This window comes from Rutilus rutilus (genome assembly GCF_951802725.1).
Source record: "Rutilus rutilus genome assembly, chromosome: 19".
Taxonomy (NCBI): domain Eukaryota; kingdom Metazoa; phylum Chordata; class Actinopteri; order Cypriniformes; family Leuciscidae; genus Rutilus; species Rutilus rutilus.
Genome location: NC_140232.1, coordinates 12,349,545 through 12,370,709, shown reverse-complemented (window position 1 = coordinate 12,370,709; position 21,165 = coordinate 12,349,545). Strand labels below are relative to the sequence as shown.

The 21,165-nt window shown below is 39.5% G+C and overlaps 1 protein-coding gene across 3 annotated transcripts in view; it reads right to left on the bottom strand.

Annotated features, from left to right (window-relative positions):
- The window catches only part of LOC311278641 (solute carrier family 12 member 5-like), an 86,949-nt gene that overhangs the window by 14,006 nt on the left and 51,778 nt on the right, over nt 1-21,165 (bottom strand). Inside the window, exons 11-25 of one of the 3 annotated variants that reach the window (XM_084389629.1) lie at nt 20,896-20,953; nt 19,745-19,919; nt 19,540-19,658; nt 12,151-12,249; nt 11,712-11,831; nt 10,261-10,365; nt 9,973-10,141; nt 9,683-9,878; nt 8,353-8,522; nt 6,248-6,379; nt 6,057-6,164; nt 2,813-2,938; nt 2,231-2,418; nt 356-370; nt 70-187 (exon numbers count right to left, since the gene is read on the bottom strand). In XM_084389629.1, coding sequence (XP_084245755.1) covers nt 70-187; nt 356-370; nt 2,231-2,418; nt 2,813-2,938; nt 6,057-6,164; nt 6,248-6,379; nt 8,353-8,522; nt 9,683-9,878; nt 9,973-10,141; nt 10,261-10,365; nt 11,712-11,831; nt 12,151-12,249; nt 19,540-19,658; nt 19,745-19,919; nt 20,896-20,953 — 1,898 coding nt within the window. Of the gene's footprint in view, nt 1-53; nt 188-355; nt 371-2,230; nt 2,419-2,812; nt 2,939-6,056; nt 6,165-6,247; nt 6,380-8,352; nt 8,523-9,682; nt 9,879-9,972; nt 10,142-10,260; nt 10,366-11,711; nt 11,832-12,150; nt 12,250-19,539; nt 19,659-19,744; nt 19,920-20,895; nt 20,954-21,165 lie in introns of all 3 variants that reach the window. The other 2 variants (XM_084389627.1, XM_084389628.1) reach the window with 2 other exon arrangements.

The window sequence follows — 21,165 nt, the reverse complement described above, 5'->3', positions numbered from 1 at the left end:
GCAGGAAGACAAGATAGACAGATGATTTTTTTTTTTCGAGGAATAAAGGATACAGTTCTCTTCTCCGGTGCGGTTCCTCGGTGGTCCAGGCATGTTTAGCAGGACTAGTTTAGCTTCTTGTGACTTCTTCACAATGACCTCGTTGAGCCTCTGCGCGTGGTGCATGCGCCTGACATTCGACTGATTCCTGTATAAAACATCACATGAAGAGCATTGCAAAGACTTTTTTGTGCATGTGAGGTTGATATGATTACATGTTTAGAATATTTCTGCTTATCAGAGAGATATGAAGCATACAAGAAATGTGAAGGAATCAAATGAAGTAGCATTAGTGTTATCTTGAAAGTGTACTCACAGGCTCTCCCATTCCCTGAGGCATGAGCAAAGGGAAATAACAGTGAACAACCCAGTGAACAGAGAAATACAGGAACACAGCACAAATTCAACCGCATTGAGAATGTAATTGAACAACCTCAATGACTTTTTTTAACCGTAACTACAAAGGTAAGGATGCACCATGATATTCATCGGGCAATAATTGATCAAAAACCATCGGCATGTCAAGTGTCAACTTGAAAAAGTCAGGTGGAAGCATGTTGGAATCTTGTATGTGTTCGGTATAAACCATTGTGTCGTGTCTCACTGATTTTTTTTTTTTTTAGCATCAGGCGTCAAGAACGACAGTCTAACCATCACTGTTTTTGTAATATGAAGTGACAAGAGCGAAGCAAATCAAACGCATGCAAATTCTCAAATAATGATGGAAGTGTTTCAAAGTAGAGTTTAACATATTGCTGTTGTTTATGGAAGCTTCCCAGCAAGCAAAAGCTGTCATTGCACCGTCTCGGTTAACTATAGACCCAATATAGTCAGGCTATGAGTAAACAACTCTTAGCCAAAATAACCTTGAATTCGGTTACATGTCGTTTTCGCCAAAATATCTTGTATGTTCCATCATGTAAGCAAACTCAACTGTGATTACAAGGTGTGAGGTTTCATTTCTTTGACATGTTCTATGTAACGTCTTTTAAACGCAAAATTGCTTGCTGGGTTGTTTCCACCACAAAATAAAACATTTTAAAAGATAATTGCGACTTTTTATCTCACAATTGCGTGTTTACATCTGAATTGAGATATGAACTCGCAATTGCGAGAAATGAAGTCCGAATTGCGTGATATACAGTTGCAATTGCGTGTTTTAAAGTCAGCATTGCGGGATATAAACTCACAATTATGACTTTTTTTTCAAAATTGTGAGATATAAAGACGCAATTACAAGTTATAAAGTTCAATTCAGAGGAAAAAAAGACTGACTTTATAACTCACAATTGCGAGTTTATCATGCAAATCTGACTGTTTTTTCCTCGCAATTGTGACTTTATAACACACAATTCTGAAAAATAGATTAAAAGTCAGAATTGTGAGATTAAAAGTCACAATTACCTTATTTATTTTTTATTCTGTGGAGGAAACAAGCTTCCATAAATATGCAAGTAAAAAAACGTAATTACGTAATAAAACATATATTTATGAATATTTAATGTGAATATATATAGTTGTATATATTTATTTATTTTTAATGTGAATATGTATATATACAGTATATATACAGTATATATACAGTATATATATATATATACACACACACACACACACACACACACACACACATATATATATACACGTTTTAATTAAATACATTTTAATTATTAAAAATGTATTTGTTTATTTTAAATTATAAATATAATTCTAAATTAAATGATTTAAAATTATACTATTTATTATTATTAATATTTTTCTTTCATTATGTCTTTTATTGTAATCTTGTTATGCATCCAACTAACAGGATCAATGAACGAAATTATTAAATGTTAGTGACCTTGAAAACAGCTTTTGTAACTCTTTGTGGAGGTGTAAACTGAGTTTTGTCAAATTAAAGTGTCAAAACAATGATCTGGTGCTCCATAGACACATGTTCCAAAAGAAAAATATCTTAAGTAGCATGGGTCTATAGTTTTTATTATTATTACTGAAATCAGAGAAAACCCCAAATCCCTAAGTCTCTATGCAAAAATTTGACTAACATCTCACTCTAGTGAGTTCTAGTAACTAATATAATTGTACAATGATTGACAAAATATTTCCTTTTTTATTAAAAAAGCAAAACGTTTTGATTGATTTATTACAGCTGACACAATACTTAGTAGAGACCGTCATTCTCTTGACTCACGGTTTCATGTTGAACATATCCTTTATGCTTTCAGGGTTGGCCACTGCTGGGTTTTTGGTCTTCTCTGTTTCGTCCGTCCAGGTCATCTGCACCTCCTCTCCGGGGCTCATGGCCGCTGGTGTGGGAGCGGTAGGGGAGGTGGGGCTAGTGGGGGTGGGGGTGGCATTTTTGCCCTGAATGAGTTGAACCTGTCGAGGACGGGAGAGACGGACAGACTAAGAGAAAGGTAAAAAGAGTGAGAGGGTAGACAGGGATAAAACAAAAAGTAAGAAGTGAGAATTGTCGCTTTTCCGGTAACCTTTTTTTCAGAAGGATAACGAAAAAAGAGAGAGGGGGCGAGAGATGCACTGCCAGGGTGTTAACAGAAGAGAACGATTTTCTAGTAGATAATGACTGAGAGAAGAGAGAGAATGGCAAAAATAGAAAGTGATGAAGAGATGCTATCTTCATGGCTGATAGGTCCGTGTTATCGTCTAATCGGCCTGAAGGAAAGGTGTGATTAGCTCAACTGGAAAACAAGCACAAAGTCACACACACTTGATGGATAAATGCACAGAGACAAAACTGAGAGACAGCAGCTACCTCCTCCTCGGGTTTCTCTTCGCCACCTCCTGTCACGGACTCCTCAGCGATGCTCCTCTGGGGGTGCAGGTTTGAAGGGTTCTTTCGCCGTATGGAGCCACGGGACACATCTGTGATGCTCTGAATCTGAAGAGACAACAGACAGCGCTGTTAGACGGATTCAAACGGCTAAATATTGATGTCTGTAAATATAAACCTTGTGAAAATTGTAAAACTGTATTGAATGTGCACTTGTAGTGTACTTCAATTCTTAAGTGTATTTTTACTTGCAGCTATTATATTAATGGAATAAAGGGAACTTAAGTGTACTTAAAGAGAGTACATTTTAGTACTATGTTTGGTAACACTTTATTTTACAGTGTCCTTATTATACGTTACATGTAGTTAGTAATAACTATAAATTCTGCGTTACATGCAACTAACCCTAAACCAAAACCTAATCCTAATCTAACCCTATAGTAAGTACATGTTGTTAATTATTATTACTCTGTACTTATGTGTATTACACTGTAACACAGACACCTTAAAATAAAGTGTAACCCTGTTTTAACAGTTACACTTTTAAAAAGTGCAATGCAATAATGTAATTAAATGGCAAATGTAATAATGGCAAATTAAAAGTTTTACTTTAAAGTACATTTTAAATCATTGTTTTAATAATCTTATGTCATGCTTTAAAATACACTTATTGTGATGAGTAAATAAGCAAAAACTTTAACTGTAGACCCTAAAAAAGTGTTTAATTGTATTGAATGTGCACTACTGTACTTCAATTCTTAATTTATAAGTATTGTACTTCAAATCTTAAAAGTATATTTAATTATATGATATGTATAAACACAGTTTGAAATTAACTTTTTCACCCACCAGCCAATTTGGCAACTACATTTTTAAATTACCGTCCATTCAGGACTTCTACAAGCCAAAAAAAAAAAGAAAAAAAAAAAAGAACAAATTAACCAGATTTACTACGTCACAGCTTATATATATATATATATATATATATATATATATATATGTATATACACAGTGGTGGTCAGAATTAATTGCACCCCTGGTAAATATGATCAAAAATGGCTGTAAAAAATAAATCTGCATTGTTTATCCTTTTGATCTTTCATTCAAAAAGACTCATCTAACCTTTCATTGAAGTAACAGAATTGAAAGTGGGGAGGAAATCACATTATAAAATAAATGCTTTTCTCCAAAACACGCTGGCCATAATTATTGGCACCCCTAGAATTTTTTACAAGTAAATTATCTCTGAAGTATATTCCCATTAATATTTACCTTTATTTAGCACACCAGGGTGACTAGGAACATGAAATTGTCTAGCTATGACTTCTTGTTTCACAGGAGTTTAAATATGATGAATACACAAAGGCCAGATTTCTTTAATCATCCATCACAATGAGTAAAACCAAAGAATATAGTTCTGATGTGCAGCAAAAGATTGTTGAGCATCACAACATAGAATGTGACTGTAAGAAAATAGCTAAAGAATTGAAAATCCCCATTTTGACCATCAGGGCAATAATTAAGAAGTTATAATCAACTAAAGATGTTACGAATCTGCCAGGAAGAGGACATGTGTCTATATTGTCTTAATGGATGGTGAGGAGGATGGTTCGAGTGGCCAAAGACTCTTCAAGGATCACAGATGGAGAATTGCAGAGATTACTTGAGTCTTGGGGGTCAGAAAGCCTAAAATGTTTTATCAAACAACCCCTACACATCCACATGTTGTTTGGGAGGGTTTCAAGAAAAATCCTCCTCGCTCCTCCAAAAATAAACTCCAGCATATTCAGTTGTCAGACACGACTGGATCTTCAAAAGGGACCGGATTCTGTGGTCAGATGAAACAAAAAAAGGGCTTTTTGGCAGCAAACCCAGCAGATGTGTTTGGTGCAAACAGGGATGAAGAGTCCCCCATGCCTACGGTTAAAAATACTGCTGGATCTTATATGTTTTGGGCCTATTTTTCTGCTGGAGGTCCTGGACATCTTGTTCAGATACATGGTATTATGGATTCTAGCAAATACCAACAGATAAAAAATCAAAACCTGACGCCTTCTGCTAGAAATCTTATAATGGGCCGTGGTTGGATCTTCCATCAGGACAACGGTCCAAAACAAACATCAAAATCAACACAAAAATGGGTAACTGAGCACAAAATGAAGCTTCTACCATGACCGTCCCAGTCCCTTAAACTGAACCCTATAGAAAATGAGTGGGCTGAACTGAACAGAAGAAGCACCAACATGAACTTGTGAATCTGAAGGATCTGGAGAGATTCTGTATGGAGGAATGGTCTCTGATCTCTTGTCAGGTGTTCCCCAAACTCATCAGGCATTATAGAAGAAAACTCAGATCTGTTATCTTGGCAAAAGGAGACTGCAAAAAGTATTTAATAACAGGGTGCCAATAATTGTGGCCAGCATGTTTTGGAGAAAAACATTTATTTTATAATGTGATTTACCTTCACTTTAAATTCTTTTACTAATTTTTTTAATGAAAGATCAAAAGGATAAACAATGCAGATTTATTTTTTACAGCCATTTTTGATCATATTTACCAGGGGTGCCATTAATTCTGACCAGCACTGTATATATATATGGTCCTTTGATCCTTTTCACCAAAAATGTGTTTTAGGTGGACAGATCAATACAGTACAAAGAACATGTCGGATGTTGGAAAATAACAATGTCTTCTTTGATTCTGTTAACCAAATGCTTTTTAATCTATTGCTTCAATGCAAATGAACAAGCGCGCCGTTATTTGTTGCGCAGTGACGAGTGTGTTCAAGTAAGCCAGATATGTGCAGATTTTGCGCAATACGCTGTATTTAATAGATCACGATGACTCACAAGTTGAGTATTTGCGCTAAATTCGCACAGATTTGTCTTACACAAACTTCCCCAGCAAAGTGAGTAAACATAATAACACTCCAAATTGGCTAGTGATTTGACAGCGTTACCCACCACAGTTGATTTTCACCCGTGGGTTGGCGGGTGTTAATTTCAAACCCTGTATATATATGTGTATATATATGTGTGTGTATGTGTGTGTATAGTACTCTGAAGCTCAGCTAACTGCATTTTTTATATCAATTTAAACTATAACATTTTCATTTAATTGCAAGTATGCTAAAGTGTATGCTAAATTGCAAGTATGCTAAAAATTTTAAAGTATGCTAAAGTGTACTTATTTTTCACAAGGGAAGAATTTGCTTTGACTTGGATACCTCTCTCTCACGCTCGTTCTTGGTAAGATGCATCTCCTTGAGGATTTGCGATCGCTGCTCCATCACCAGGGTCTTTTCGTAAGTGTAGGCTGAAATGTCGCTGTCATGCTTGAATTAAATGAAAGAAAAGGTTAGAATGATGGTTTCCAGTATAAACTCATGTGTGTGAAGGAAGCGTGCTTGTTCCTCACCATTTCAACCACCTCAACCTCAGCATCAAAGCGCAGGTGATAGAGGAATGTCATCAGGTCTTTCTTCATCTGAATGCTGTTGTCGTCCATCTGAGCCACAGTGAAGATACGCATCTTGCACTTCCTCCACACCTACAGTTGAACCACAGTTATTGTCCAGGGCTGTGTTTATCAAAAGCATTTTGAGCTAAGTTGCTCGTAGAGACCATTGGTGCTAATGGTTTTATGATTTACTTAGGCTTACGGCGCGTTTGACAAACGCAGCCCAGTATAGCAATCGAGTCAGTATTTCTCATTCAAAGACATGAACTGAATGTGTTCTCAGTTTCAATCCCTAGTGAGTGGCCTCATAGGCAGCACACATAAATATAGCACATGATGAGAGACTTGACACAATTCACGCAGTGATTTCTATGACATTGACATATTAAGCTAATAGTTTGAAACTTTGACAAGCACAACAAATATTGGGTGAAATAGTTTGTCTATTAAGATGGAATTGTTTTTATTAATACTTAATTCACAAATTCAGTATTGAATAAAATATAGTGTAACATATTTAAACATTTTTAAATATTTAAATTTAAAAATGTCAATGCCATCTCCATTTTAAATAAAATAAATATGTTGTTAACTAATTTTAATAACTCTGCCCACCATTGCTCATACAATTGATCCTTTAGTACAAGCATATTATTTCTATTTACACTACCTTTCAAAACTTTGCGGTCAGTGACATTTTCTTAAAGAAAGTTATACTCAGCAAGGATACATCAAATTGATCAAAAGTGACAGTGAAGACATTTATAACAATACAAAAGTAAAAAATTATGTAAAAAAAACATCCTGAAAAATATTAAGCAGCACAACTGCTTTCAACATTGATAATAAATGTTTCTTGAGCACCAACTCATCATATTATAATGCTTTCTGAAGGACACTGAAGATGGGTTTAATGATGCTTTAACTTCAGCTTTGCCATCACAGAAATAAATTACATTAAAAAAAATATTAAAATATGGACAATTTAAATTTTTATATTTTTGTTACATATTATGTATAATATTATGTTATTTTAAAATTGTAATAATATTTCACAAAATCCTGTTTTTAAATAAACTGTATTTATGATCAAATAAATACAAGAGACTTCTTTTAAAAACATTTAAAAATCTTACCGATCCCAAACTTTTGAATGGTAGTGTATACATTTTGACTGATATTTTTGTAGCACATACAATTTACACTCATGTAAATATCAACTGCCATTAAAAACTGTAATTGTTCTTGTCGCATGGCATTGTGGGATTGCTGTCGGTGTGAAAGGATGCATGTAATGCTGCTTTAGATTCTATCCAACAGATCTTAAAGGGGACCTATTACGTCCCTTTTTACAATATGTAATATAAGTCTCTGGTGTCCCCTCTGGTGTTCAGCCTTACAGTATATGTTCGAACCGGAGTCGGACACAAATGGAGGGACTCAGGAAGAAGTTTAGAATGATGAATTTATGTAGTTCAACTTATCGATTAGCATGTTTCGTCATGATCATCTGTAAATTGTTGTTCAATTGTTGTTGTAAATTGGCGCTCATGTGGGAACTTTAGTAGGATGTTGGTATCGACCTATCTTTCGGAATCAACTTTTGTGCAAATCCAGCGCAGCCTTGCTTTAATTCCTGTTAAAAATCTAAGATGGCGCTTCTTTGAATAAGGTCTATAGGGCAGATCGTCACCAGCCGGGGCTTGCATCTATTTATGAGGATTATGTGGAGTGGGTGGATTTTTATAATTACAGGCTGGTTGTTTACACACACTGTGGACACGTATCAGTGTTCAAAAACCATGCAAAAGTGAATTTTGCATAATAGGTCCCCTTTAAATGCAGCATACTGTAATTGCTGCCTTCAATTTTGAAAAGCCTTGGAGTTGGTTGCACGCCTTCGGATGCCTAAAATGCTGTTTAGGTAAGCAGAGTTTAGACCAGAGCTGTACGGTTCTTGTCCACAATCAAGCTACTATTATCTACAAACAATAATAAAACATTTGTTCCATAATTGTTCTGAACACTCTGCCAAAATGATCTATGTATGTATGTTTGTGTACCTTGTGCTGACGCAGAAGAAAGGGAAGGAGCATGAGCATGCCTCCGTCATGGACAATCCACCACACGTCAATGTAGCCCTCTGTGAAACGCTCTCCATTTGACGGATATGCAGAGATGTTTTTCGGCACCAGCAAGGCCAACTGAGCTGCGGTGGTCTCCCTAACAACCTCTGTGGGGACAAAACAGAGCAATATAGTCAACACACGGCTGCACAAAAAAAAAATTCCAGGTTTGCTGTTCTTATTTGTAAGGCAGCACAATTTGACCAAAATTTTGTGATCTTATATCTATATAATAATTCTATAATAATAATTCTTGTTATTACAATTACTAAGGAAAATATAAAAACTACAATCAAAACAAATGAGAAATATTACTATCGTGATATTTCACTGTAAAATAAAAAGAATGAGTATTGAGTATATACAAAAATAATATAATCATTTTATTTTACATTACAACTGCAGAATTACAGTTCTAATTTTTATAGCTGTTCATTAACATTAAATCGTTGAACTTTTATGTGGACTGAAAACCACAGAGAGCGATTAAAGCTTCTCTTTTGCTGATAAGCGCTTCTCATTGCAAGTATGGGAAGATGTTTGGCGTATGTTGCATGCAGAAATGCATATTAAAGTGACCCAAACTCAGAGTAGACGCAGAGATGGATTCTTTGTGGAGCAGAATTTACTGCAAACCGAGCCGCTCTGAGCCACTGCAAACAGTGGCAGATAATGAAATACTCACCTGTAAGAACATAGTACATTGAAAAAAAATGGTAACATCTAAATTACCTGGTTAAATTACTACCTCAAAAAATATTATTTGGCATCACTGAATCAACCTAAATACATTATTGTATAGCAAAAAACGTTTTGGAATACAGACCTAATGTTGGTCTCTTTTTAAAGAAACTCTTTTCCTCAGAAGTTAAAGTTCACCGTCCCACTGAGGCTGCTCTCTCTTCTGTTTGCTTCGGGTTACTGTTCGTGTGGAAAGGACTGGAGACATCCAGTTTGACCGAAGGACCTTTCTCCGAATGAGCAGCTGGAGGGGCCATTTTACCCATGTATGCGTGATTTGTGTGTATGTGTTTGTTTAGATCAGTTATGTGTTCGTGATTTAATTCAATAAAAAATGTGTGCACATTCATGTGAGTTTGATTCTGGTCCCTGCTTGTAAATCAACAACACTTTAACGATGCGCTCACAGCTACATGCTAAGAAAAATGAATTTTCTCCTTTCTGAGAGTTGCAGCTAATTTGCAACACCACACTGTCCAAACTAACCCACCATATATGAAAATCCATGTCTAGACTTTTGTCTTACCAATGAAGTTCCTGCAACGGTAGTGCTCCTCAGCTTGTTTCCAGTTCTTGGGGAAGCTGACCAGAACCGCATTGTGGCGGAGGCCACCTAGACCTCCAGCTTGGATCAGATGTGAGGTGGCGTCCCGCAGGTTAGAGGAGATCACTACCTGACTGAATCCCTTCACCTTCTCAATCTCCATCAGCTTCCTTAGGGACTGAGACAGAAGGAGGTTATTATATTAGTGCCATGTACCAATGGCTCATTGCCTCGTGTGTGGCTTCAGGAGCCGTGTGTGTGTGATTGCGTACTTGGTCTGCTTTCTGTGCCTGTGGTTGGTTGTTTAAGTAGGTGCCCTCCACACACGCTCCTACGATGGTCAAGCCTTTGCCAGCTTTCAGCTGATTGGTCAGCGACAACAGTCGAGGTTGCTCCACGTTCTGCTCTCCATCCAAACCCATAAGAACAAGAATCTGGGGCCTGGAATATTGATATATTGATCTCAATATTTTGGAAGAATGCAGTTTGACATGTGATGTACTGCATGCCATATACTGCATTTGTTGTGTTCACAGGCATATTACTGATCCGCCACTAACCTCCAGTTTTTAGTGTGAGGAGGACCTTGCTCCAGCCTCATCAGAGCATAGCGGGCGGCACTCAGAGATATGCCACGTATCCCATCGCCCCACTCTTTCTCTGCCCTACAAAGACGGAACACACAGTCAATAGTCAATTTAGCGCTTTACAATTTAACCAAATTTAGCCAAAAACAAGGTGTTGGAACTTGAACATTTTATTGTGTTTTATTGATAAATTCCAAATATTTAATTTTAAATACAAGCACGCCATTTGATAAAACATTTTTGTGTGGATCAGGGGCTTAAAACTAGGGACTTAATTTATAACTTTGTAAAATGAGCTATTACATATGTTTAATACAACTATTTGATTTTTTTTTTTATTCAGCTTTTTCTGAGATTACTTAACTTTTTTTTATTATATTGACATCAGTTCTTAAAAAGAAATAAATTAAGGTGGATACATTTAATATTATTAATAAATATTGCTGTCAACCTAATCAAATTACAGTATTGTTAGTTTAGGGGTTAGTATGATTTTTTTTTTTAAAGAAATAAATTTTATTCAGCAAGGGACACATTAAATTGATCTAAAGTGACAGTAAAGCCATTTATAATGTTACAAATAAATATTTTTTTTACACTTTCTATTTATCAATTCATCCTAAAATAAATATTTTCATAAATATATTAAGCTGCTTTTAACATTGATAATAATAAGAATGTTTCTTGAGCAACAAATCAGCATATTAGAATAATTTCTGAAGGATAATGTGACACCAAAGACTGGAGTAATGATGCTGAAAATTTGATAGCTTTGCTATCATAGGATTGAATTAAATTTGAAATATATTGAAACCGAAACAGTAATAATTGCAATAATATTTCACAACATTACTGTTTTACTGTATTTAACATAAGCACAAGTTTATAAAAACAATAATAAATCTTACCAACCCCAAACTTTTAAACGTTAGTGTAAATATTAGATCATATTTTAATCATTTACTTTGGCTTTAGTACATTACAACAGACGACATAAAATCAAATAACTGAATTCTGGAAACATGTTATCCTTATTATACCATGCTTAATATTTATCTCAAACTGTACTAAAGGGTCTTTATACAGTACATGAAAATAAGGTTACATGGTTACATTACATGGTAGAACTGATCTTATTTGCAAGGCCAAAGGTTAAAAACACCTGGATTAGGTAAAAATCATTAATCCGTGTCTTCCACTAATAATCATCTAAAACTACAGTATATACATTTACTGTGACTAATTACTCAGCCAGGCCTTTAAATAAATCCTCTAGCAAAAAAAAAAAAAAAAAAAAAACACTGTACAGACAATAATGCATTTTCTGCCAAGAGAGAGATTGATTTAGGTTGTGTAAAAATCATTAGTTTTTTTCCCTTTTTTGTCGAGTCGCTTCCCCCTGAGGCTCATTTAGGTTCGCTTACCCGCAGAATTCGATGTACTTATAGATGCAGCTGGCGATCACCATGGCAACGATGGCGTAGTACCAGGAGCAGAGGAACATCAGGGTAAGACACAAGCTCATGCCCAAGAGTGACAAAGCCCTGGAGAAAGATCATAGTCTATCTCATGCTCATTTGTCCAGTTTGCAATTGCTCAAATTTACCTAAATTTTGGTGTCAGCTGTGTTTATTTCGATAACTACTACAGGTGACTATATTCTTAGAGGTGGAATGACTTAATTATGTGGTGTGATGTCTGTAGCCTTCACTTTAACATTTAACATTAAAGATTACGAAAGACTAGACTTTTAACATTCATCCACTCAAACCAATCATTTTGTATACAAACATACTTTCCGTCACTGATGCAAACCTAAGGGAGCAGGAGTTTGTGTGTGTTTGTACATGTGTAATTATGTACCAGTGGTAGAATTTAAAGCGTGGCCTCCAGTTCGGGGTCCTGAGGAGAGTCTGCAGCGCACAGGCCAGGTTTACAAACATGTAGCACATGAGAAAGAACCTGTGGGGGGAAACAGAGCAAAACTCTATTTAATATTGAGAAATTACTTCCCCTTGGAAGTTTTTATGCTTTTTTTTTGCAGCAAATTAACCACTATTAATTTACTAACGTACTTAAAATATATTTCTGTTTATCAATGGCAAGTAATTTTGTCAAACTGAACATGAACATAAGTTGCGTTGTTTCTGCACCATGCGCGAGTATCTGTTAGTTGTGACTGTTAGTGAGAGCTCTCAGTACTCTTTATAAGAGAGCCCAGTCATTCCATGGATATAATTTTAACAATTTCCCTGTGCCAGTGTCTCACAGTAGGAGGCTTGGTCTTGATCCACTGGAGTAAAACACATCTTCTTGCAACTGAAAGAAGATTATGTAATAGTCTTTGGCATGTGTTTGTTAGTGGCATTCCATCTGAGATACCCCCCCCCCCCCCCCCCCCCCAAAAAAAAATCTATTACTAAAGGGGCACTGCCACACACAATGAGAGTAAGATTCCACCTTTTTACATCAAACATATCGAGTAGAGATTGTAGAGTTTAAAAACTGAGGCCTGTTAAAGAGACTCAGATAATATTTAAAAATAATAATAATTCATTGTTTTCCAATTAAAAATAATATTTTTAAAAATATTTAAAAATAACATAATTTTAAAATATGATATACATATTTATTTATCATACTCAATTTAAATATATATTAAAATACTTATATAAAATAATATAATTAAAGATAAGAAAATGAATTTATTATTTTTAAATAATGTACAATACAATAAGTAAAATAAGGTCTGTGGTAAAAAAAACCCCGTCTCGGTTACATATGGTAACCCTCGCTCCCTGAAGGAGGGAACAGAGACGCCATGTCGAGACCAACGAATAGGAATCTCGCTAGAGAGGCCAATCTACTTCAAGTGAAACTAAAGGAGCCAATGCATATTGGCGTGCAATCATTTGCAACAGCTGCTCTGCCACGCAGCGCAGGTATTTAATGAGCAGCAGGTGCGATTGTTCTTCAGTTTTTTGCTGAGGAGCCAAGCCGATGAGCTGGCTGCCCCGGCGGGCCGCAGCAGATGTGGCAACGGGACGTGGCGTCTCCGTTCCCTCCTTCAGGGAGCGAGGTTTACCATATGTAACCGAGACGTTCCTCTTCAGTCGGTCAGTCGATGCCACGTCGAGACCAACAAATAGGAATCCCTACCAAGGGGCCACAGCTGCTAACCCCATCCAGCACCCTGTGCAAACCTCTTGCCCCTTCTTGCCCTAAAGGACGAAAGGAAAGGGCTTACGCGGAGTATACCTGTCACTGTTGTTCCATATTAACCCACACAGTGAGATTATTGGATAACACTGGGAAGCGTGCCCTTTCTGTAAGGAAGGAGAACACTGCGGAACCCACATTTTTCAGGAGTAATGTGGAGATATACATATGGACTAACCCGAAGGTTGTACTGCATATGAAATACTAGGTGACTTAGCCCAAGTGAAAGACACGGACTTCCGTTTAGGAGCAGCCGTGGAAAAATACACATATGGGATCGCCGCAGGGTCACACATATGGGACCCAGCCTAGACCCGGTTCTCAAGGATTCAACGGATAAAGTCCTGGCACCGGACGCTCCGCCACGTCTGGGCCGAGGGTGTTGGAGGACTCAACAGATTTTTAATACTGGAGTAATAAGGGTGCACAGTAGGGTGCAGCAAGCCGACAGAGCAGGGCCTCTCAGTGCTTCTACCCGTTTAGGGTGAGAACACGGGAGTAGACCGGCTCTACACTAGGCTATATAATCTAGCTAACGTGTTAGGTGTCGCCCAGCCCGCAGCTCTACAGATATCTCTTAGAGAGGAGCCACGTTCCAGCACCCAGGAGGATGCAACGCCTCTTGTGAAGTGAGCATGCAACTTGAGCGGGCAGGCGTGCCTGGTAAGTCAAGGTGATGGTATCCACTATCCAGTGGGCCATCCTCTGCTTGGAGACAGCCTTTCCCTTCTGTTGGCCTTCTGTCGCAAGGACCATGAGCTCTGGGAACCGGTCCGGGTGGGCCAATAGGGAGCCACCAGAAGGACCTGCTCCTCGTCCTCACTGACTTTGCACAGGTCTGTGCAAGTAGGCTCACTGGGGGAAACGCATATTTGCGAGGGTCCCGGGGCCAGCTGTGTGCCAGTGTGTCCGTGCCGAGTGTTCCCTTGGACAGGGGGTAAAACAGCTGGCAGTGTGAGGTCTCTGAGGAGGCAAACAGGTCAACCTGAGCCTCCCAAAACTCTCTCCAGATCAGTTAAACTGCCTGGGGGTGGAGTACTCCCGGGAGCACAGCTCATGAAAGCTCGTCCGCCACATGGTTGAGCACACTGGGTACATACATGGCCCGAAGCGACCTCAGATGCTTCTGACTCCAGAGGAGGAGATGGCGGGCGAGTTGCGACATGCGAGGGGAGCGTAAACCACCTTGTATGTTGGTGTACGCAACGGCCGCAGTGTTGTCTGAACGGACCAGCACGTCCCTGCCCTGTAGCGGCCTCTGTAAGTGGCTCAGAGTGAGATGTACGGCTAGCAACTCGAGGCAGTTGATGTGCCAATGCAGTTGGGGGCCCGTCCACACCCCTGACACTGCATGCCCGTTGTACGTGGCACCCCAGCCGGTGGCAGAGGTATCTGTGAACACCACAACATGCCTGGACACCTGTTCCAAGGGCACTCCTGCCTGGTCTCATGTGGAGCAGCCCGAGCGGAGTTACCACTGCTGCCGCTGCCATATGCCCCAGGAGCCTCTGAAACAATTTCAGTGGGAACGTTGTCCTGCCTTGAATGTGTTCAAGCAGTTCAGCACCGACTGAGCACGTTCCTCTGTGAGGCGCACTGTCCGTGCAACTGAATCCAACTCCATACCGAGAAAAGAGATCCTCTGCACATGGGAGAACTCCATACTGAGAAAAGAGATCCTCTGCACATGGGAGAGTTTGCTCTTTTCCCAGTTGACCTGAAGACCCAACAGGCTGAGGTGCTTGAGCACAAGGTCCAGGTGTTCGCATAACTGATCTCGAAAGTGTGCTGGTATGAGCCAGTCATCAAGATAGTTGAGGATGCAAACGCCCTGTTCTTTCATTGGAACAAGGGCCCCCTCCGTGACTTTCATGAGGACACGGGGAGACAGGGACAGCCCGAAGGGCAGGACCTTGTACTGATATGCTCGACCCTCAAACACAAAGCACAGAAACGGCCTGTGTCAAGGAAGAATCGAGACATGAAAGTACGCGTCTTTCAGGTCGATCGCTGCAAACCAATCTCGGGGACGGATGCATTCGAAAATGCATTTCTAGGTGAGCATTTTGAACGGTAGCTTGTGAAGGCGATTCATCCGTCCTCAAACTCAATTCCCATATGAGAGAATTTCAAATAGTTAATCAAAATAACATGGAGGACATTATACAACATCTGAGAAACTCCTCCTGTTGCCTTGATATCCTGCCAACCGACCTTTTTAAAAATGTTTCAAACTGTTTGGCCTCAGATCTTTTACAGATTGTAAACATGTCTCTTCAAGCAGGGATCTTCCCACAGGCCCTAAAAACTGCAGTAATTAAGCCACTCTTAAAAAAGAACAATTTAGATACGTCACTAATGGACAACTATTGACCGATATCAAACCTTCCATTTTTAGGTAAAATAATTGAAAAAGCGGTTTTTCAACAACTAAACCTTTTTTTGTCCCAGAACAATATTCTTGATGCCTTACCACATTGACCACAGTACAGCACTGAGACGGCTCTTGTTAAGGTCTTTAAGGATATCCACCTAAACACAGATAGTGGCAAAACTACAGTCCTAGTATTGCTAGATCTCAGCGCTGCTTTTGATACGGTCGACCACGACATTCTACTTAACCGACTGGAAAACTGGATAGGCCTTTCCGGCTCAGTACTAAAGTGGTTTGAATCCTACTTAAAGAATAGAAACTTTTATGTGTCCATAGGTACTTTTGCATTTGAGCATATAAGTATGACATGCAGAGTTCCCCAAGGTTCCATCCTGGGACCTCTACTGTTCAATATCTCCATGCTTCCGCTAGCTAAAGTTATGGAAAGTAACAACATCAGCTATCACAGCTATGCGGACAACACGCAAGTCTACATAACTTTGTCACCTGGGCACTATAGGCCAATACAAGAACTGGCTAGGTGCATTGAACAAATTATCCATTGGATGTATCAGAATTTTCTTAAATTAAATGAGGATAAAACGGAGGTGGTTGTTTTTGGAACAAAAGAAGAACGCTTAAAAGTCAGCACTTATCTCCAAACAACAACAATGCTAAAATCAACTGATAAAGCCAGGAATCTTGGTGTAATTATGGACCCAGATCAGAATTTTAACAATCACGTTAAGGCTGTAACAAAGTCTGCTTACTACCACCTTAAAAATATATCAATATATCATATGTGCCAACAGGATCTGGAAAAACTTGTCCATGCCTTTATTTTTAGTAGACTTGACTACTGCAATAGTGTCCTTATAGGCCTCTCGAAAAAATCTATCAGACAGTTGCAGCTGATTCAAAATGCTGCTGCTCGGGTCCTGACAGGGACCAGGAGGATGGATCACATCACTCCGGTTTTGAGGTCTTTACACTGGCTTCCTGTGCCACAAAGAATTGATTTTAAAGTACTTCTGCTGGTTTACACATCATTAAATGGATTAGGACCTAGATACATTTCGGACCTGCTTGTAAGTTATGAACCACCCAGACCTCTCAGATCATCTGGGATAGGTCTGCTTGCTGTCCCCAGAATCAAAACCAAAAAAGGGGAAGCAGCATTCAGTTTTTATGCTCCACATATCTGGAACAAACTCCCAGATAGCTGTAAGTCCGCAACAACTCTCAGTTCTTTTAAATCAAGAGCGAAGACCTATCTTTTTAATGTAGCTTATTCTTAACTAATTAAATGTACTGTACTGTAACTTTTATTTTTTTTTAAAACAGCATTCTAATGTTTTTTTTTATCTTTTTCTTATTTATTTTTTTGTAAAGCACCTTGAATTGCACTCTGCTGAAATGTGCTATATAAATAAAGTTACCTTACCTTACCTTACCTTACCTCTTGGCCGGGGCTGGGACGGGCGGGGTGGAGCCGCTTAGGTGGAGGCTGCTGCTGCGGAGCGGGAGCGAGGGCAGTCACAGCAGGACGCCCTCGGTGATGAGTAGACTGAGCAGGATGTGCTTAATCGCCTCAGTCTGCTTCTGTACAGCTGAGAACTACTGGGCGAAGTTATCGACCACTTCGTCGAAGAGGCAGGTCTGGGACATGGGGGAGTTAAGGAACCTGACTTTGTCGGTCTCCCTCATGTCGGCCAGACACAGCTAGAGATGGCGTTCTTGGACCAACATAGTGGACATAGCACGACCCACGAACCGCGTGGCCACCTTCGTCGCACGAACCGCAAGGTCAGTCGTGGCACGAAGTTCTTGGAGAACTTGGGGATCATGACCACCCTCGTGCAGGTCCTTCAGTGCTTTGGCCTGATGAACCTGCAACAATGCCATGGCGTGTATGGCAGAAGCGGCTTCCCCACAGGCCTTGTAAGCCTAGCCGGTTAAGTCCGACGAGTGCTTACATTCCCGGGAAGGGAGATGCAGCTTTCCGCGCCAGGTGGAGTTAGGGCACAGTTGCATAACAGCCCGCTCCACTGGAGGGATGCACATGTAACCCTTAGCCGGTCTGCCATCAAGGGTGGTGAGGGAGGAGCAGTCACCGGGACGGTTTCTGGCAGTGAAAGGTGCCGTCCACCCAGTGAGCTCCTCATGCACCTCCGGGAAGAAAGGAACTGGGGTGGGTTGCTGAGAACCAGCACGGGCCACCCCAAGAAACCAATCATCCAGCCTCGAGGGCTCGAGACACGGTGGAGGGTTCCACACGAGCCCGATCCTGTTGGCGGCCCGGGAAAGCATGGCCCGAAGGGGGCAGTGCAGCCGAATCATCATCCCTGGAGAAGTCTGACCCACCCTCCGATGCAGCTATCGACATTTGATCTTCTTGGGGAGCGCCGAAGGATACGGCTGGTACACACTGGTTTAGGAGTGTGGGAGGGATGCGGGTTCCTAGGAGGTTGGTTCCCCGAAGGAAGTGCGCTCACTGTGATCCTCAGGTCACCCGCACTACTGCCCTGAAGTAACCCTCTGAGGAGGGTTAGATTGCGGCAGAGGTGCAGGGACTTTGCAGGAACAAGAGTCTCAACCGTAGCTCCAAGATGGTCATCTTCCCACAATGGGTACATGACTCATCCACGAACGCTGCCTCAGCATGTTCAATGCCCAGACACGCAATGCAGCGTTCGTGACCATCCCGCAATCCCAGGTAACGACCGCATCCAGGGTCACAGGGTCACCAAACACATAGGTAGAGTGACATATTTAAAAAGACACGCTCCACCCGTGTAAGCTCTTTCAGGGGACTGCTTTCCTTGGTGCTGAAGCATGCAGGGGAACGGTCACAGCGAACACAGACAGGGAAGTGTGCCGCCTGTCGTGCGCTGTCTCTCCCTCACGGCGATCTTACCACCGGTAAGAATGGCTTTTCAGCGCTCTTGGTGCACCGTACCAGCTGTAAGAACAGCCTTTTTGTTTTGCTCAGTGACAAACAACACAAACACAAAAATACAAAAAAGAGAGAGAGAAAAAAGCTGACCCCGCTGCCGCGCTGTACGCCCGCACCAAACGTGAGAGATTCTCCTGGAGAGCTCACTCGTTTAATATAAACACTCACTGAAGAGAACAGGATCGAAACGCTTGGCTCCGAAGCAAAAAGCTGAAGTGCAATCGCACTTGCTGCTCGTTATATACCGCGCTGCATGGCAGAGCAGCTGTTGCAAATGATTGCATGCCAATGTGCATTGGCTCGTTTAGTTTCATTCGAAGTAGATTGGCCTCTCTAGCGAGATTCCTATTCGTCGGTCTCAATGTGCCGTCGACTGACCGACTGAAGAGGAACTTGACGATACTTGAACGTTTTGTTCAACAATGTAAACTGTACACAACATCACGTCATGTTCACCACAGACCGTACTTAAAAACCCTATTATAAAAACCCATAGGAAAATCTCAAGGGAACCACTTCCGGGTTTTGATGTCATCCCTGCGGCACTTTATTGAAGAACAGGCTTTTGGAAAATAGGCTATTCAGCATAGTGAACAAGTTTTATTAAAGCAGTAAGTGAGTGGAAACTGTTTATTGCTGTTGTTTCTCTGGGAATCATAAAGAATGAGGAGCACTGTGTGCATTTGGGTAGTTGCTTGCTTACATTGACAGAATGGGTGCAACCGCATCCAGGGAGGCGATGATAATGCCAATCTCACAGATGCAGCCCGTCAGGACGAGAGCCCATGTAGGTTCACCGTTAGCTTTGCCATGGCCAAACACCTGTAAAATGAAGAAATACCACTTAGTATGATCAAGTATGGAAGCATCAACAGAGAGATAATCAGAGGGCAAACATATACATGTACCCTGAGGAAAGGAATGATGCCATCGCGGGAGATAGCTTGAAGGAGGCGGGGTGCTCCTGTCAAACTCTGAAGCCCCGCCCCACAGGTGGAGAAGAAGGAGCCAAACACAATGACCCAGGGTGAGGGCCATGCCAGGGTGCCAATAACCAAGTTACCGTCCACACCTTCCCCAAATCTGCATTTAGAACAGTGTTGATATTGTTAACTAATAGCATTCAATAAATTCTCCTTAATTAAAATATGGCTGAAATAATATACAAAGATTAGATTAAAAACATTTATTAGAAATGCAACCTTGGCAATTAACTGAAATAAAATAAAGTTTAAGTTGAAATACTAAAATTGATAAAACTAAAAATGAAATGAAATAAATTAAAGCTAAACAGCAATATTTAAACAAAGGACTAATAAACATGGCAAAAGCACATAACAAAATTCAAAACTGAAAATATGAAAATAAAAGCTAATCCAAAATTGTAATAAATACTAGAGTAGTATAAAAACAATACTAAAATAACACTAGTTTAAAAATGAAATGCGTTTTATTTTTATGTGGAAGTTATTTAAATTAAATTGATCTGACTGCACTGACTGAAATCGAAGTTTTAATTAAATTGGAGGCTATACTGAATTGAGAGTAAATCAAAAGTAGAACCAGGGTTATTATAACTAAAAGTGATATCTTAAAAAAATAACACTTAAAATGAAATATAAAACATTTTAAACTTATTTTACTTCAGCTAGTTTTTTCAGCATAGACCCTTTTCACAGACTGATTATGCGTTTTAACAGCTATCAACATTGCAAATCCTGCAAAGTGTTTATATATATATATATATAAATTTTTTTGTACATTTATATGCACAATGTATAAATGTATGTACATTTATAACACTATACTTTGAATTATTACCTTTGCATCAAATTACAAGAAACTAGCTATTATTATTAACTAGTCTGAGAAACCTGGAAATGTAAAAAGGGTCAATTATGTTTAGTTGTCTTTTGTCTTTCCCATGTGTTTGTTTCTTGTGTCTCAAGAAATTAAAATTAAAATGAAGACAGAAAAAAATCTAATTTAAAAATGAACAAAACTATAATAGTATGTGTCATTGATAATAAAATAACACTGACTAGAACTACAGACTCACTTGTCCCTCAAAACGACTCCATCAACACAGGCTCCGAACAGAATCACACTAGACATGTCTGCGAGAGCACAAATTCAGGAGAACGACACAAAGCAGCAAAAAGGCGTTCATACTATTTCAGCTATTTTACCACAGATGAAAAATATCAAGTCTTTTCATTTTATCATTGTCATTTCCTGGATATCAAATTACACTGTATTTTGTATATTTCAAGATGTGCAGTTCTGCACTGTGTCATTTATTTAAGCAAAGCTGGAGAGGCTTTGCCTT